General features: G+C 36.7%; 1 protein-coding gene across 15 annotated transcripts in view; it reads left to right on the plus strand.

Moving 5' to 3' along the window:
- Positions 1-20,674, plus strand: part of tou (bromodomain adjacent to zinc finger domain 2B toutatis) — a 143,192-nt gene that overhangs the window by 41,580 nt on the left and 80,938 nt on the right. For all 15 annotated transcript variants that reach the window (XM_089647984.1, XM_089647985.1, XM_089647989.1 and 12 more), the window contains exons 2-4: positions 5,215-5,330; positions 10,795-10,917; positions 12,837-13,034. In XM_089647984.1, coding sequence (XP_089504110.1) covers positions 10,815-10,917; positions 12,837-13,034 — 301 coding nt within the window. In that variant the 5' untranslated portion in view covers positions 5,215-5,330; positions 10,795-10,814. The remainder of the gene's footprint in view (positions 1-5,214; positions 5,331-10,794; positions 10,918-12,836; positions 13,035-20,674) is intronic.

Raw genomic sequence — 20,674 nt, forward strand, 5'->3', positions numbered from 1 at the left:
CCTTCTTTAGCCGACGTTTCGGACAGCGTTGCAGTGTCCATCATGATGGATCTGCCCTGATGATGGACACTGCAACGCTGTCCGAAACGTCGGCTAAAGAAGGAGTTAGCGCAACACGGCATAACACCCCAAAAACAAACAACAAAAATAGATAAAAGTCAATATAATATACATATAGTTCGGTTCCATGATAGCTCAACACAGTGAAAATTCGACACACTTTTAAAAAGTGATATAAAGTCACTAGAAAAGGTGAAAATAAAAAAAATAACCTAACCTAACCTAACCCAGTTAATAAAGTTTTTGTTTCATCACTTTCCATGACTTTGTATAAGTTTATAAAGATGTGATGATTTATCCGGTCACCATATAGTTCATATTATATTTATAGAAAGTAGATCGGGTACACCTCATCTAGTTACTTTCCTAAACAGGAGGTGGAGCCAGTGTAAAAAAAATTACACACTGTTATTATCGTAGAAAAAAGATTAAAATAGCTGACATAAAACATTACGATAATTTAAGTTCGGTTTAAAATTTACATACTACCGTGAGTCATTTAAAATCATTCAGAAAATACCGTCTAGACTTGAAATTTACTTCTTATAGTAGCTTCCTAAACACACCCACGAATAAAAAGTGTTAAAATCAACGTATCAAAATGGAATATTGTAAAGTAGTAATGGTTGCATCTTTTTACAAAGTGTCTTGGATACTTTTTTGTTTTTTTGTACTTTTCAAGGTTCGTCTCGCGTCTGCTTACTAAATATAGTATCTGCGTAGAAACTTTTATTATTGTGTAATAAATAATATGTATTACGTGTGTTTTTATGGGATAAAATGTTGTATATTACGACACGTCATACTTCTTGATAACAAATTCTTAAACAAATGTATACAAAAGATAATAAATATTATAAATATTATGTTGTAAGCGTCTAGTGTATTTTTTTTTATTTCTAACGATTTCAAGTAGGTACTATTTATTTTTTTAACTAAACGATTTTTTTATGATTTAGTACCTTTCTCTGGCATATTGACCGTTATATTTCTTAAAGATGCTGTCAGAAAGACGGATACATTTATGTGCATTTTCACTTCGCAATGAAATCCAAATAAATGGAATATTTCTGAACGTATCCGAAAACTAAAAACTGTTTTTGAAAGCTGATGAAATACGCTATATTATTTCATATTTCTTTATTCTTTTATTATGCCTTCATATTTTATTATTAGAAATAAATAAATCATTTTTGGATTATTAAAAATTGAAAATTAAAATTAAAACACTTTGCGTTTTTTTGTCTAAACGCTAAATAAATAAAAATTACATATTTTATTAGACAAATGTATTGTAAACATTATACTGCCACCTCAATTTTTTGAAATTTAATATAATTTTTTTTTTTTAAATATCGGTCGGAACCTTTGGTTTTGTAAATGAGTGCATTTAAGTTAATCTGTGGTTAACTTCTATTTTTAATATAAAGCTTGTTGTTTTCTCTTTTTAACACCGTTTAGATCAGTGGTTCTTGACCTTTTTGGAGGTACCGAACCCCACCAGTTACATATGCGCATTCACCGAACCCCTCCTAATTTGAAAAATAAAATTCGATTTTTACAAATTCAAAACATGGTATATATTTATATATAGGTGTACAAAATGAAAAAAAAACAAAGATAAAAACATTAAATTTTAATGGTTAAATCAAAACATGAAACATATTAATTATTATTTATTTTAAATCAGTTTGACTTCTGCTGTTGCCTTTCAGAAACCAATTCAGAAATTCGCGTAATTTTACACGTAACATATTATGGTCATTTTCGGGCGGTCATCTTGACCGGTAATCGCAAGCTCTACCGCTGCGTTATCACCTGCAGCCTGCAGCCAATGATGGACAAGCGGGGCGTGTCACCGTGAATCATATAAGTCTTGACCTCCACCGAACCCCCGAGACTAACTCACCGATCCCCTGGGATTCGATCGAACCCAGATTAAGAACCACTGGTTTAGATCATATTATTTATATATTTAGTTGATCAACTTTTATTGAACGATAGGATTTCTAATTGAAAACTTGTGCGACTTTGTTGAAAGAAGGTTCACACTTGTCCATATCCTTTCAAGTGAAGTTGTTCAATAATAATAATATTTGGATGATTTGTATAGCGCCGTTTTTGTGCAAAATCACCTCAAGGGCGCTCTACAAATACGTTAATAAGTTTCAACTGAGATCGAAACGTTTGAGGCGATGCCATACGTAGTAATGCAAAATCATGTGTTTTTGGTTTGAAAATTTGGTCGCCTATAAATGTTTCAGATGCTTTAATTAAATACTGCGAGTAGAATACATCTTGGCCTTTGAAATAATCGAGTATTTTTTAGATAAGTCTTTTTATAAGCCCAGAAAAAAATAATGCATAAGGCCTATGAAAACTGCTTTAAAGTTCAAAATCTCCTACTTACGAACCCATTTTCGTTTATGATTTTATTGCAAAATGTGGAAAATTAAGTTATTTATAAAATGATCGAAAAAAAATTAAATATTTATGCCTGAACATCCACAAAATAAAATAAAAGGCACTTTTTGGCCACGTTTTTTTCTTGCATAAATCAAAACAGGCGGATGGTGTTAAGCGGGAATTTAAACCTTATCGCCATCTACGTAAGGGTTGTTATTGATAGCGGCTCAATTTAAAATATTACACGACGTAGTGCATCGCCTTAAGCCTTCTAAAGGGAAACGTAACGATCCGATAGAATCGTGAAAACCCCAATTTGGGAAATATAAACCAATATAGTAAGTATGTACACCTAGATTTACCTTTATTACTACATATACTAGCTGTGCAGAACTGTGAAGAACTTTTTATATTATTTGGTTTTACGCCCAGACCGGGATTTTGCATGAACTAATCAACAGAATATACCTCTAGTAGTGAGCTATCGAAAATTATACAAGCATAATATTACTGAAAACTGATAAACTGAATATGAAACCATGTATTAGTCAGATAAAATAATATATAGACTAGAAAAATACTACATACAAGACAAATCACTGAAACTTTATTTACCAACGCTTCTCTAATTTGTAGGATTCAACAAGTTTTGTTATAGATTACGCTTAGTTCTATAAATGGAGTCAATAGATATATCAATAGTACCCCCAAAGTTGATATATTTTATTATTTATGACAATTAAATGGACATTTCAATGCTCCCCATAGATTATGAATTATGATGACAATATCCCCATAGCTATTTAGAAATCCAAACAAAAAAGGAATGTACTTACATAAATCGAACAATATGACGTATTTTCTGATTTTATTTTACAGTTTTACAGACAATTTCAATGCTCCACAAGCTCATGACGTTTTAGAAATTTTAGACAGAAAAAGGAATGTAAATTGCACGACCGTTCGTGAATTGTTTGTACTTCAGTCCAAAAGAAGTTTTTTCTTTATAATAAAAAAAGTATTTTTTCGTAAATATTATTTTGAGGTCACCCTGTACGATGAGAATGCTTCGCCCCACGTGGCGTAGACTATGTACCAGTATGTACGCCGTTCTGCAGTAAATGTACACTGTACAGCCACCAGAATATGGTGGCTATGTACTATGGTACATAACGTCGGTATTAGGTAGGTCAAGTTCACAGGAGTAATGTACACAGAGAGTTCAATGCCAAGCAAGGATTTTTTTAGGTTATTTTTTACTGAAAAAAAAATTGCTTCCTACTTTTTTGTCGCTTCTGATAATGTTTAGTATATATTTAATTTTGATGGTATCCTTTACAATTTTTGTTTTTACTGTACTAGATCAATTGAGCGTGTTTCATAGATTTGAATATACGCTTGGATGAAATACTTAAGGCGATACTACACCTTGGTGTGTAGTAACATTCGGAATCAGGCGAAATCAAGGGTGACCGGATAACTCATCAAAATGTCTCAACACGCCTTTAAAGTCATGAAAAGTGATGAAACAAAAACTAGGTTAAATAGGTTACGTAGGCAAGGTTAGTTTTTCATTGATATTAATGACTTCATACACTTTTTAAAGGTGTGTTGAGTTATCATGGGACCTAAATCAAGCACTCCTTACACAGATGGTCATAAGGTTGAAATTCGGCCACCTGTTTTGATTTATGCATTAAAAAAACATCGTCTAAAAGCATGTTTTATTTTATTTTGTGAAGTTCAGTCACAATAATATTAAAACGTTTTACGATCACAATCTAAAGAACTTTATTTTCCGCACAAGAAGCTCGATTTTAGCAAAGGCCAAGATGTGTTCTACTCGAAGTATTTAATTAAAGCATCTGTAATATTTCTAGGCGATCGTATTTTTAAACCAAAAACATATGATTTTGTATTACTTCGCATTGCATCGCCTTCAGCCCCAGCATTCCGACTTTTTACCGATTTATCTTGAAACTAATTCCTAAATATATATATTATGTTTGAAGATAATATCAATACAAAAGGGAAATTCATATAATTACCGAAACGGTAGTTATATGAATTTCCCTTCATAGAAAAAATCGTAAAGCATGCTCCGAAAATTATTAAAAACACGTTTGAAAAAATGAACAGTGCATCTTTAAATTTAAGTTAGGAATTTGTCGAGAAATTTTTCCCCTGTTGTGTTTTATTAAATATTTTCACTGAATTATTATCGTTTTTTAATATTAGCGCGCTCCTTCTAACATTCGTGTTTACATATCTCCCTTTCAAACCATCTTCTTCTTCCTTTTGAACGCTTACCACGGAGCCTTAAGTCGAGATTATAACAGAAGAGTATGCATGAGGTAATGTGTGAATGAAGTAGAAGTGTGTGATGTATTATATTTGGATGAGACACGAAGCAAAAAAATAGGTTCCACGTCGTCCGATTTGTCCTCCAACGCTCTAATGCAGAACGACCGTAAACTAAAAACCAGTCTACCCGCATTCTAATGGTGGAACACCTTTAAACGCGATATTAGTACGCAATAGTGCTTCTATTTGTATAGCCCTATGGTGCCAAGACGGAGCTCTGTTTTGCGTTTCGTTTTCTCCGTGTACTCTTGGCATGATGGTGTAGATGTAGAGGGCTCGATAACAGTGACAGTCCTGATATATCAGGATGGACGCCAACCTTACACATGACCAGCCTATTGTAATTTTTGTCCAATATTATAATATTTTTCTCCTTTTTTTAAGGTCTTGTTCCTGAAAATACACCATGACACCTTTACGGGGCTGACAGGAGCCATGCTGCTGCAGCACAGAGCTTCCGCCATGGCTCCGGATGGCAAGAGACCCTCTATCCTCTCATCGTAAGTACTAATCGTCACTTTAATCACAGTGTTTCCCAGCCTTCTTTATGCCATGCCCCACCATAGTCTTTTCAAAAGTCAGATGCCCCACCGGGATCTTTTTTTATGAAACAGCAGGTAAATTTTTAAATCATAATCTAATATGTTTGTAAACATATGAACCCCTTATGAAATTGAATAAAACCATTTCTAATACAAATATTACAACTGAAATTAAATTCAGTTACGCTTGCTACAAAGAAATTTTATGTCCGGATCTAACATAGTTAATTTCGGTCTTAGGTCCCCTCTATTAGTTATTTCCAATCGATTTAGTTTTTTAGTGAGTAAATCGCTTATGGCGCTAAAACCACGTTCCACCAAATAAGTTGAGGGAAAGGTTAATAATCATTTTCTGGCATGCAAAGTAATTTTAGGATATTTTGTGTTAGTTTCTTTGCAAATTCTTAGTGTAAGTTTCTTCTTTAAGTCTTAATTTTACATTCGCACTCAAACCGAGCAAAAAACCGTTATCATGTTACATATTACTGTAATTCTAGATGTTCACGCAAGCCAAATTTAATGGCATACGTGGTCACTCATACGAGGACTCAGGATAAACTATTCTCATTTTCTTCTGTCATTATTCATTTTCACAGAAGTCACAGTTTTGCAACACGTTCTCACTCATTCTAAGGAAACTTTCTTCTTATTTTCTTACTGTGATTATTCATGGTCAAGCATAATAAGACAAATTCACACTCATACTAAGGAAAACCCGTATCTTTTCTCGTGTTCTTTCTGTAACTATCCATGTTCGCAGAAATCAAGCTTAATGGCAAACATTCGCATTCATACTTAGGCAAAACCATTCTCATGTTCTTACTGTAACTATTAATGTTCACAAAAGACAAACTTAGTGTCTCACATTCGCATTCACACTAAAGATAAACCGTTTTCATGTTATTACTGCGATAATTCATGTTCACAGAAGTCAAGTTTAATTAGAAACATTAGCACTCATACTAAAAAAAACAATTCTTACTATAATTATTCATGTTTATGGAAGTCAAATTTGACAATCTACATCATCACTTATATTTAGGATAAACCATTCTCATTTTATTAGTGTAACTATTCATGTTCACAAAAGTCAAGCTTAAAAAGACTATCTTATACTAAGCAAAATCCTTTCTCATGTTCTTACTGTGATCATTCGTGTTGACTAATTTCCAGCTTAATGTTACGAATTCGCACTCATGCTTAGGAAAAATCATGTATCATGTTCTTATCGTAATCATATATTTTATTTTAGGAAAATTAACAGTTACTTGGTTGGTTTATACATGTGCAATTTACTTAACTGAGAAACCAATTATAGATTTCCTCACTATACTTATACATTATGTAGGCTTAAAACAATTAAGCAATACAACAACTACAGCTACATCCTGAATAGTTTCTGTGATTTTAGATAATCATTGAAATTGTAACGGGTTTCATTTTATTTTAAGTACAATTTGGCGTATATTTCAATTTTGTACATCTCAGGCATTTTTTGTATGACCGATGAGTATTCCCCTTTGTGGTCCAGTGCACATGAGGAAAAAACAATTAAACTGTTTTTATTAGTGTGTCATTTACATTTACTAATGTAGGAATGCTGAGACTGCTGACGATTCCGTTACAACCTCTTTCATAAACGTTGCGCGGAACAGAGAGGTTTGCAATGGAGCTACATATCAGGAACATATCCTTATAATTGTGAATTCTATTAGTCTTGAATATGAACACCTTTACAATCAAGTTACTTGCATTTATCCAGTTTAACAACAATGCAACTGTCCTTATAGCTAAGAGCAGACACAAATGCAATTTCCGGTCTTATATGCTGATTTGAACATGCAATCTCTTTCGTATGGTCATCGCAATTAGGATAACCAGACAATATTTACTATCTGCTACCATCGTAAGGAGCTGAAATATTGCTTGGCAGATTACACCACACATGCTTTGCTAAACTCACAAAGAATAGTGACAGGGATGTTTTTTAAGGAATGACCTAGGAAGAAATTTTCGAGCCATATAAGAAAATGGTTTCTGACAGACACGTTACTACTGTCATAAGTAATGCCAACTGTTTTAAGATGCTTGACTCTGTTAAGGCGGTGCACTACGTCGTGTAATATTTTAAATCGAGCCACTATCAATAACACCCCTTACGTAGATGGCGATAAGGTTTAAATTCCCGTTTAACACCATCCGCCTGTTTTGATTTATGCAAGAAAAAAACATGGCCAAAAAGTGCTTTTTATTTTATTTTGTGGATGTTCAGTCATAAATATTTAATTTTTTTCCGATCATTTTATAAATAACTTAATTTGCAACATTACAATAAAATCTTAACCGAAAATGGGTTTGTAAGTAGGATATTTTGAACTTTAAAGCAGTTTTCATAGGCCTATACATTATTTTTTTCTGGGCTTGTAAAAAGACTTATCTAAAAAATACTCGATTATTTTAAAGGTCAAGATGTATTCTACTCGCAGAATTTAATTAAAGCATCTGAAACATTTCTAGGTGACCAAATTTTCAAACCAAAAACACATGATTATGCATTACTACGTAGTGCATCGCCTTAATAAAAAGGTTTACAAAATTAATTGGGACGGCTCCGCTAGGCAGGGGAGAAAAGTGGCTTCCAAAAAAGACAACCATGGATGACTGGGTGATGTGGAGAGGAACAGCGCATCTACCAGCATTAGGCATTACTTACAGGCAGCTAGGACTGTAGTAGTGCCAATGGTAATGATATTTCTTTTAATTGGGATTTAAGAGTTAGCCCATCGTCCCACGAGTCGGTAAGCAATCGACATTAACCAAATGCTACAAGACCCTGCGCAGAAAATTAAGTTCGCTATAGTAAGGTAATGGGCCGCAGCGCAGTTCAGGGTGGAACTTTTCAATGCAGGGTCTTAAAGCATTTGGTTTATGTCGATTGCTCACCGACCCCTGGGACGATCAGCTAAAATAAATACTAACTGAGCCAAATTTCGATTGGATAAGACCGACATTTATAACTAACTGACCATCAAGCCGTTTCCCCGCAGGGGTAGGCAGAGAGGACGAACCGCTAAACAACTCGGTCACACCACACACTCCTTGCCTCATTCACATTCATACATACTCTTCTATTATTCTGACTCTTGACATGGCCCGATTCAAGTACCTGATTCACTTGGTCGTGCCGTGTCTTCCTCGTGCGTCCCCTACTTCTGCTACGACTGACATTTGTTGTGTATAAAAACTACTTTAATGTCATCAATTTCCAGAGAAATGCGTACATGTCCACATGTGTGTGCGTGATTGCCACCAAAAGTATATATAATGCATTGTCATCAACATCGAATCTATCTGCCGAGTTTCAGCTCGATCGGATTTTCGGGAAGTGGGTTAATTTCCTCTTCCAAGATTTGCATTCATTCACGAAAACATGATATGTCCATTACAGTCCGGTTACCACTAACAACCGCACCTCGTGGCACGGTGGGCGAAACCTCGTACGCCTCTCGCTCACTACCACATCACTCGGCAAGTTGTCAACACACGCAGACATACAAAATATATATTAACGAATATTTAGACAAAGCATTTCTGTTTCGTTAATAATACTTATATATATATACATAGGAACACTTGAAAAAAGAACTCTGTGTTTAGTATATTTACAGAGATATTGAAATAATAGTAGACATGTCAAATCAGCTCAGGTATCGGGGATCCATAGAAGCCCGAGTAAATCAGGCCTCCAAAAAGTTGGGCGTCTTGTACAGGGCTAGGAGATTCTTCAACAGTGACCAGCTGCTGACCCTGTACAAGTCTCAAGTCCGCCCAACTATTGAATTTGGGAGCCACCTTTGGGCTGGTGCCCCAAAATACTTAATAAACCTGCTTGAATCTGTGCAAAGGAGAGCGATCCGTCTGATTGACAATCCGTTGTTAACAGACCGATTGCCTTCTCTAATGCATAGACGCAATGTAGGCATGCTGTGTCTGTTCTACAGGTATTTCAATGGAGCCTGCTCCAAGGAGCTAGCAGCATTGATTCCTGATGCACCGGTGCACGTGCGCGAAACTCGACGGACACGAACTGAACACCCGTTCACGGTTGACGTTGGCTTCATGAGAACGGGCCGTTTTTACGACTCGTTTTTGTGTAAGTCGGCTTGTATGTGGAACGAGCTACCGGCATCTGTTTTTCCTCCCTCCTATAATCCGAGCCTCTTCAAGGCCCGCATTAACAAATCCCTTCTTACAGCCCCTACCTTATTCCGCCTCACAACGCCGCCCAACCGGGTGGTGACATAGTTCCCCTGTCTGTACACTGCACAGGCAGGGACACTCTTGTGAGGTGTCACATAAAAAAAAAAAAAAAAATTTAAAAAAATCAGTGGACAGCACTGGCCAGGAAGATTTAAAAAGCATTAGATAGAGATTGCCTGTCTCCTATAGTTTTTTCGCATTTTCTATTAAATGTCAAAGCTGTGTGGGCTACGAGTATTTTGGATTTACCATTGTCAGTCTTGCATAAGCACTATCGTCTCTCAGTCCTTCAGTATCCTTGCCAGCTAACACTGCCGCCATTGATCCGATCTTTGAAGCTCAGAAACTAATTATAAAGATTATTCTAATGCCCTGTAGTTTTGCTGAAATCATGTGAAACAAAGTCATAAAATGGCCATTTAGCGCAGTTTTGTTTTTTTTGACAGTTTTCCCGTTAATGCCGATTCTAAGTCCATTTAAACTTTTGAACAAAATGAGATCAGCCAAGAGGGCAACTATCATGTTGTTAAGCTTGCCAGCTTATTACAATTTGATAGAAAACTGAAACGCACCTAGAATCGATGTTTAGCGGGGATTAATGGCACTGAATAATAACAGTGTTAAAACTATAGAAGGATCTGTGTTTTGGCAACTTTATGCCAAAAACATACTTGCATACCTCTTCAAAACGGATAAATGTTTTTTCAATGTTCAAACTGCTTGTGACACTAGAATATATGTATAATCTCTTACTTATTCCTTACGCTATGGCAACTTTTGGCTAAAGAAATTTTAGATACTTTGGAACAAAGCTATACAACGCACTTCCACTGGTCATTAGACAGAACACAAATTATTTTAAATATTAATTAGACACCTAGTCTTGGATCATCAGCCAAGTCAGATCAAATATCAAAAATTTTATTGAAACGTGTTTAAAAGTATGTATGTATTTCTAGTGGTACAATACTGATTGTCTTTTGAATATAATATTGTGTTATTTTTATTCTAAACTTCTTATGTTTCAAACTGCACCTGCTCTCAATTCAGGATTTCCTTGTGAGACAGGCACAGTACATCACCAATGTAATGTAATTAATAAAGTTTATTGAATATAATAAAAATCTTGCATTGAAATAACCTTTGATATCTCATCTTCCAGACTAGCCTGAGGACTTGACAATGGAGAAGGAGAATGGGGAGACTGGAGGGGGTGATGGAGGGGGGAGAGAATCCAAGGGGAGCGACGCCTCCTCCCTCTTGGATGCCGCATCGCTGTTCGGAGGTTAGCACTAAGTTACTACTGTTAACTCATGATACCCTGGCATTTTATTTTCCTCATACAGAATTTTATCCAAGCTACTTAGTGACGGATGCTTTTATTGCTCTTTAATTTGCTCCTGTAGGTTCAAGCAGCCTTGGTATTTTAATTTATAATAAATTAGAACATAGATTCCTTACTAAGTGTGGAAGATCTAGGTCTCTTGTGTTTAGAATGAACTAAGTACATATGAAGAATGAGTTAATGATGAATGCAGGCCTGTCGTCCCACGGGTCAGTATGCAATCAACATAAACCAAATGCTGAAAAGTTCCACGCTGAACTGCGCTGCAGACCGTTACCTTACTATATTGAACTTAATTTTCTGCACAGGGTCTTACAGCTCTCGGATTATGTCGATTGCTTACCGACCCGTGGGACGACGGGCTAAGTCTAAAGTCACGGTGTTTGAAAGAGAGAGAGTATGAAAACAGTGTGTTATATAGTTGTGAATGATAAATAGTTGGCGCAGGTGGATAAGTTTGTGTATTTTGGAAGTATGCATGTTTAAGAAAGGATGATATGTTGAAAGAAGGGTAAATACAGGAAACACCATTATTGAACTATGGAACCTGGTTGACGCTAACAAAAAACTGTCCAAAGAAGCAGTCCACAATGGAGCGCTGGTACCTGCCCTGATGTATGCCAGCGAGTGTAATCATCGAACAGGCAGAGGAAGGATGAAAGTAGATTGAATGCTGTAGGAATGAGAATGTGTGGTAAAAACATGATGATCGTGTGAGACAAATGGAGATTCATAAAGAATGCAATGCTGATGTAAGTGTAATGAGTAAGATTAAAAAAGAGACGCTTGGATGATATGGACATGTAGAAAAGAGTATAAAGGGAATATATGATGTAAATGTGAATGGTATAAGAAGTCGTGGACGTCTGAGGAAGATATGGCAACAACAAGTGAACCAGATACTCGAGTCAGTCCATGTCAAGAGTCAGAATAACAGAAGAGTATGTATGAATGAGGCAAGGAGTGTGTGTCAAGACTGAGTTGTTTGGCGGTCCCACCTCTCTGCCTACTACTACCCCTGCGATGGTTAGTTAGTTAGTCACTTACAATGCGCTTAATTATGAAAAGATTCCACTAAGAATGTAAGAAATGACATCAATAACATTAAGGAAGGAATGCTTGGATGGTTTAGACAAGCAGAGCAGAATGGTGGACGAAAAGTGCAGAGAATATAAAGATGGCCTAGTGCATACATCTGTTAAGTGCAGTTTTAAGTAAAATCAATTTTGTGTTTTGAAAAGCATTTAACAATATTACTTTCTTTGTAAATAGATGTTTCATGAGAAATTTATATAACTTAGCTCATCTAGATTGAATAAAAAGCCGATATTCACCTTAATTTTGTTGCTTTACATCTTATAATTAACCTGGAGTATTCTTAGGACGGGTTGTTTCGGAGAATTTGAACAATTCATCAAATTTCAACGTTCATTTCCGGGTTCTGTGAAAGTCCTATTCAAGTTCTGTTAATATATCTTTATAGGCTATTTGCTTGACAAAACTGAAATAAAAACAGATAATGAAAAAATCTTTCGCATAACTGAAAAATGAACGTTGAAATTTGATGAATTGTTCAAATTCTCCGAAACAACCCGTCCTTATAAATTGAATGGGAGTAAAAGTCGAGTCCGCTCCGCTCAAAAACTTGAATCAAGGGTTGATATAACAGTGCATGAGACAGTATATGATTGTGATTGAAGCAAAAGGTGTTGTGTTATGTTGCATTTCGTATTCTCTACCCGTGCGAGAGAAATGAGGCAATGGAATAGGTTAGGTTAGGTCAAAACATATTATGTGACTTATTTATTATGTGTACTCATTAATGTTTACAATTTCCTAACCGTACTTTTTTTCCCCAGCATACTGGGGCCGAGACCCCAGCGCGCTACTAGGCGGCGCCTATGGGGGCGCAGGTGGCGGCGCCGGCTTCTCCATGCTCGGAGGTGCCGGCGGGGGATCCGGGGGCGCGCAGGGGGGTGGGGGCCGCTACCCTCCCAACTCCACGCTGTCGGTGGCCGCTAGCCAGGCCGCAAGTTTAGGCCTGCACCCTGCCGCCAGTGAGTATTAAATCATTTCACCTGCTTATGTATTTCAAAATAAAATGCAAATTACAAATCGACATATGCAATAAAATAATATTGTTTTAAGTTTTCCGTGAAATATATGATTTAAACAGTGTTGAAAGAGAGAACATCACACTTTGTATTAGCATTAGCATTTAAAAGTTTACCATAGATGCTCCTAAAAAATTTGAAATAATTCTATGTAGTCCAGTCAGTGGGGGATAAAAAAGGGCTCCACCTTGCAAAAGGTTAGGTAGTAGCGATTTTCACATATGTTGTTAAGATTGGGACTCTAAAGAAAAAAAAAAGTTTTCGACCTTGGGGGGGTCGAGCTCGATCCGCCATCTTGGATTGAAGGTGCCAAAATTTGGTTTTTTCAAAATAATTATGAAGTGCTTGATTTTACAACCAAATTGTTGAAGGCAAACTTAAAGACAACTAAATTACCTACATTTTTTGTAGAAAGTTTTTTTTTGTAAGTCTAATAGGTAACGAGTAACAGCGGTTGAAAGAAGAAAATTTTGACAAAAATTGTAAAACTCCAGTTTTCTTTATAAATTTTGTACGAACATATTACACAATATCATTTTAACATATTTCTACGTTACAATATACTTTAGCATCATCCGTGTACTCGATGACGTTGATTTGTTATAGTGGGATCCTAGTCTACAGCTGACTTGGCAACACTGATTGAGTCCTGGTTACAGGACGTTGCCTGGATGCTCATGTCTGCAGATGTTCTTTTCGATGAAACAATGCCAGTTCAAGTTTCACAAGAACGATTTTTAGCCAATGAAAATAACAAAGTCCGTCTGATTTCGATGCTTACAAAGCAATTTATACAGGATGATTTTACAGTTAAGCAGGCTGAAGAAGATGCTGATGAGTTGATTGTCATCATATGACGCTGTTTTCATTATTGGCGAAGACGTTGATCTCCTAGTTCTGCTGACAGCATTAGCACCACCCAAAAGTAGTATATATCTTCGCAAACCCGGGAGAGGCAAAACTTTTGAAAGACTGTATTCCGCGAATAGTATGAAATACAAAGAGGCGGCTGAGAATATTCTGTTTCTTCATGCCTTTAGCGGCTGCGATACAACATCGTCCTTCTTCAACCGAGGAAAAACTAAATTTTCTTCGCTTGTGCAAAACGACACAAGACTCAATGCCATGATAGGAATCTTCAAACAACATGATGCAACACCAGAAGACATAGCAGTTGCAAGAACACGCTTTCTTGTTGCTTTGTACGGGGGTGACATGGATAAGGAAACCTTGGAAGAAGTCCGCTACAAATGTTTCGCAAAGTCGACAACAAAAAGCAAATTCAATCTTGCCTCTTTGTCACCAACGAACGACGCTGCACGGTACCATGCATTTAGAACGTACCATCAAGTCCAAAAATGGTATGGAATCCAAAAAAATCCAGAAACTGGGGCTGGAAACGTGACACCAACGGGCTTGTTCCAGTAAGAATGACAAAGAAACCAGCACCCGAGACTTTATTAAAATTTATTTCATGCAATTGTAAAAAAGGATGCGGCGTTGCATGTAGCTGCACGAAAGCTGGATTGAAGTGTTCTAATTTCTATTGTATGTGGGTGCTGTAATGGTCAAACATGCTGAAATTCGCTAGAGGTTCACATCGATGTCGAGGACGAAGAAGAAGAGATTTTGTCAATGAAAGCCCAGAATCTCAGTATCACAGGCAATGAGTTAGATGATGACATTGGTGACGAAGACTGTTATTAAGTAACATAATTTATAGTAACATAATTCATAGTAATGTAACATAATTTCGAAATCTACCATCGCTGGTATATCTGTGGAGTAGACCTACTGGAGATAACACAATAAAAAAATGCGCCATGTTCTATACCTCATGGTGGTGTGGAAATGAGTTTACAAAATTATTATAATTATGTAATGAATAACCCGAAAAAATCACAAAGTTGGGAATTTCATCATTTTTTAGAAAAATATTCACATTTCCGCCACTGTAACTCGTTACCTATTAGACTTACAAAAAAATACCATAATACAAAATTTATCAAGAAAACTGGAGTTTTACAATTTTTTGTCAAAATTTTCTTCTTTCAACCGCTGTAACTCGTTACTTATTAGACTTACAAAAAAAAACTTTCTACAAAAAATGTAGGTAATTTAGTTGTCTTTAAGTTTGCCTTCAACAATTTGGTTGTAAAAACGACCACTTCACAATTATTTTGAAAAAAACAAATTTTGGCACCTTCAATCCAAGATGGCGGGTCGAGCTCGACCCTCCCAAGGTCGAAAACTTTTTTTTTTCCTTAGAGTCCCAATCTTAACAACATATATCAAAATCGCTACTACCTAACCTTTTGCAAGGTAAAACTCCCCACTGACTGGACTAATGAAACAACATTGTAATGTTTTTAAATTCCGCCTCGGTTTTTATTATTTAAATTGGATTAATCTAATTTCTTCTGTCTGATTTGCAACTTCTTGCGGTACATCAACCCTTCAATCTTAACGAATTAATATGTCACGTTGTGTCAATTTTTTGTTTCAACAGTGATTAATTCATTGAAGGATCCTTTTAATTGGTTGTGGTAACTTTGGTTCTTTTTAGATGAGGCGTGTTACATTCTGTATGGTTTGAAAATAAGACAATGACCGACTACCCTGATTTTAACTACCTTTTCCTACCTTGTTTGCTCGCCCAAACGTTTCAGGTTGCTGCAGTCGATAATGTGCTAATATAATGAGACAATTAATTACAATTAGGTACATGAAATTCCCTATAGACAATTCAATTCAAGATGCACAAGATTCTAGGTTAATGATTTGACTATGGATTGTTAGTTTTGCGAGTTATTTCTATGAGTAGGTATTTTTGGGAATAGCTATAGACAAAACATGTGTTGCTTTCGATTGGTCTCCGTCCAAATCCCATCCATCAACGTGACCAGCTCGAGAGCAGCCAAATTGATGGTCCAATCCCAACACCTCCAGAAATTAATTGAATATCGCTCAGCGACAGATGAAATAATGACATGTTTTGCCTCCTGCCGGAGGGTGATGAAGGTGGGATGTGGGTCCTTGTTGGTAAATGATGATGTTGATGATGATGATGATTGAAGAAGATTCATCTTATACCGTTAGGTACAAGGAGCTGCTCCGGTCCGGTGGCATGTTAGCCTGATGTCAGGAACCATTTGGGTCACGTGGGTAGCGCGAGGTTTAGGTCGCGTCAACCTCCCCCAAATCGATGATGAGTTAAGCTTCGCCAGCATGCCGAAAGTTAGGAGTCCACTCTACTAACCTCAAACATAAAAATATACTGAAGTGCTATGCATCAGCAACGTCAGGGGTTCGGAAGTCCCGTGAACACCCCTCTGGTTTACGCTCGTAAGAATAATGATGAATTCAGCTTCAGTTTGTTCGTCTTTGCCTCTGCAGTCACGTTACTCCAAATAGCTCCTGGCTCCAGTCTATACAGCTTCTCGTTCCAGTAGAGGTAATGACACATATTTATCATATGTACAATACAGAACATACTTCAAGCCTTTCGTCCACACTCAAAATAGTCATTTCAATATTTAATTTGAATGAGGGCGTCCATCCGACATAACGAATGTTTCCGAGACGGGAGATTTTACCCCACTTTAAAGTCATGGTCATTCGCTCTATCGTTTGTTACCCTCCGTTCGCTTCAAATATCAAAGAATGGTAGAAAATGATATCCTCGACTTCCGGCGCTAAGGATCAGGGATACTGGAATCATCAGGTCGTGAATCTGAAATCATCCGATCTCCGTCAGCTCAAACGGTTTCAGTCGGAGTCAATTCCCAACCTAATTCTGGATGACTTCTCTTCCTATAGTGGGGTAAGTATTTATTGAATTTGACAGGAAGGACGTCATAAATCGCCGAAACAACTTCATATTCGTCACGATCCCTTCGTTCTGTCAGCGAGAAAATCCTCCCCATACGCCAGACAAGAATAGCATAGCCCTTATCCGCTTTGTTCCTTCGTCTACCAAGCTAACTCAAGTAGGAAAGCCCATTAGCAATCTTCGTTCCCTTCGATTGGAACTCCGTGAAAGCGTCCTCTCACCAGCTGAAAATACTCGAAACAGGGGTCTATTCAGGGTAACCATCTCAGGCTGGTCCTCCAACACCTTCGACAGAAACCGATGCTTTTACGGGAATAACTCAACCACACCAAGAGCACGGGAAAAGGCCGGCGCTGCTCTACTGAAATAGACGATATCTCGGTACCCAGGGTTATCGACTTTGCTAACACAAAATTCCCTATTAGGCAAGCCAATCACAAATTTCGTTCCCTTCGCTTTTGTCGCTTTGATAAGATAGGACAGCCTACGGAAAATTCGTACCCTTCGTCCCCGCCAAACTTATGAAAAATGAAAATCTCACTTGACAGAATAGGAATGCCAGACAGATGCATTCTCTCGGCGGCCACCTTCCATCCGCTGCGTTAATTCCGCGAATAACTTTGATAATACCAAATATATTGGATGTCCAGGGAGAATACGATAACTTATTGTTAAAGAACAGGTATTGAAGCATATAATTAACCGTTCTATTCGTTACCATTCCGCCTATAGGTATCTGATTGTTTCGACTAATAACCGTTCGCCGACTTATAAAAACATCGCATACTTACAATGGTTTATATTTTATAAATTTTGACGCTAAATATAACTACTGGAGAATTATTAAATCATTCTAAATTGCAAAAATTGGTCTAGCTCATAACCCAAATAATGCGCATTGTTCGATAATCTAAAGTGTTAAAACTAACCAAGTGCCCAAGCGGCCTTAACACAATAGGTGATTTATGGCCCCTCTTGCTAAAAGGGTCCGGACTCAATTCTTCTGTTGAAGATTTTAACATAATTACCTATAGTATTCAAGTTAAATACTCTTACTTCAAAATACTATTGAATTATTTGGTTTACATTAAGGAAAATAAGGGTTAGTAATTAGATTATAATAGACTTACCAATTCATCTTAGTGTCAACAATCCAAATAACTACAACCAACAAACAGTCACATGCAGTAAAATACCCATGCTGTTAGACTACCCATACTGACTCGACTATCTTAAAACGCTGACCGATCCTGATTATCCCTGACCGTCTCCCAAACCTTGAATCTCTGACCCCCTTGACTCTATTTGACCGCCTCCCAACGTTTTCAAAACCTGACTATCTTGAACCGCTCTTTCTAACCACGACTATCGACTTCCTTCTCCCGTTCTTCCACGCTAACTGTCTCGACCGTCTCTCCGCGCTTTCAAATCCAGACTCCCTTCCCAAACCAACCCCGCCTTTCGCCATATGCGATATCTAATTTATGTCTTTTGAATTCTCGAAATTTCGTGTATTCAAGGACAGAAACCCCATCAATTATTAGCTCTAGAACCCGTCACATTAATTTAAATCGTTTCAAAACCAATAAATTGTTACTTCTCAAGTAAACTGTCCAATTCTTTGTTCAAAGGATGAAACTTGACCCTTCCAGTCCAGTGGCGTGTCGGCCTACCAGTTTTTAGCCTCTTTTCAAATTACCAACCTAATTCTAGGATGTAGTAAATAATTATGATGTAATAGTTTTATTTTTAAATCTTCTTGCGAGATTTTAATTTACTTAGGCAAATTCCAAACTCGTCCTGTTAAAATGTTATTTACCTCGCTATTCATAATTATGATTCGTCTAAATCCTTAGAAAAATTACGTAACTATATTTAACGGCGTATTTCCTACCTAAAAAGTCACTTAGTAGCATTGCTCAACCTAGTTGAATTGTTTCTTATTGATCTTGTTAGGGGTTTTTTCTATCCGCCCCCTACACTGGCAAACCCATTACTACTGCACTGGACTAAATCTGATAATTTTAGCACCACCCCGGAGGTCTTCTGCTGAACACAGGGCATGTTCCAAGTTTTTTTTTTTCCTACCATAAATTTAAGCACTTGCTCTTAGAATAACTTTGACGCCAACATCTGGAAGTCTCTATTTCGTGAGATCAACTGAAAATTTCTTTCCCACCATAATAAATCAATAATAAAAAAAATTTATCCCAGGGCAAGTTCATCACAACATTTAGCATTTGAAAAATGGGTTTTCCAATAAGAGGTGTTATTTTGAATAGCCCGCTATTTCGGTAGATGTTACTTTTGAAGCTGTCATTTTTTGACATTTGACAAGTAGAAACTACGCCATTAATAAAAATGGAACGATACACGCTTCAACAACGCATTGAAATTATTAAAATTCACTTGAGTGAATCAAATGCAAATCATCTTGAGTGATGAGGCCCATTTCCACATCGGTGGCTTCGTCAACAAGCAAAATTGTCGCATCTGGGGTTCGGAAAACCCAAGAGTTATTGTTGAAAAGCCTCTCTATCCTCAACATGTGACTGTTTGGTGCGGTTTATGGTCCGGCGGAGTCATTGGACCTTACTTTTTCGAAAATGAGGCTGGAACAACAGTTACGGTGAATGGATTGCGCTATCGAGAGATGATTAATGATTTTTTATGGCCGGAATTGGATGGTATTGATCTGGACAACGTTTACTTTCAACAAGACGGCGCTATATCAAAATAACACCTCTTATTGGAAAACCCTGTATTTAATTATGTTAAACTAAAATACAAGATTCGACCTCAGAATAAGGTCAAGTGAAGTTAGAACCCTGTCCAATTGAGACGATATATTATGTATAATATTACAGGTATGTAACCGTAGGTAGAGCGTAGAAAGTAGAGCCAAATCAATGTTTTGTAATCAAGTCGTTAAAAATTATGTTATGTATTTGTCAAACTTTACAAATTTTTTAATAAATATGTATTTTCATTTTAAATGAAAAAAAGTGACTCACAATAATTTTTGCAATACCTTTGCCTAATTTAATACCGCGTTATAAATAGGGCGCATTTGTTCGAGAACAAACCGGCGATCGCGAGTAGGTAGGTTGGCGGCTTCGCTATTGTTCTAGATAGGTACTTGCAGCGTACATTCACCGTCTTACTCGTAGGTTCCAATGTGATACCTTTGTATGTATTGAATTTCTAGAACCTATTAGTGCTGCCGCGATAATAGTTTACACGATAAAAACTATCATTAAGCGACTTTGAAAACTTGTTTGCCACGTTATAGAGATCTTAAAGTGGCAAACAAAAGATACGGTAATTGCTGTACTTTCGATTTAGTACTAAACTGCTATCTCCAACCAAATTAAATAAGTGAGTACAAAAATCACTAGTATGTAATGAGAAAGTGTTCAGTTGTTCCATTTCTCTACAAACACTAGTAAAAGCCAAGGAATAACATTATTGCATATTATAAATAATACAATTATTTTGTTCGTTTCTCAAAAATTTGAAGCAGCATTAGAGAAAGTGAGATAGCGAATATATCAACAGATAAGTATAAGAAAGACTTTAGGTTGTATCATTATTGTACTTGCAGTAGGTTGTCCCCTACAGCGTTCCACTTTCCTCTTAGTGTAAGTGAGTAAGTGTGTTGTCATCTAAATCACACCTGTATGTAGAATGTAGTATTCAACGCAATTTTTAAGTATGTAAACGCTGCCCTTTCCTATATCTATTTCGTTAA

Source organism: Hesperophylax consimilis, chromosome 27 (assembly GCF_061612785.1).
Source record: "Hesperophylax consimilis isolate HC1 chromosome 27, BYU_Hcon_1.0, whole genome shotgun sequence".
NCBI lineage: Eukaryota > Metazoa > Arthropoda > Insecta > Trichoptera > Limnephilidae > Hesperophylax > Hesperophylax consimilis.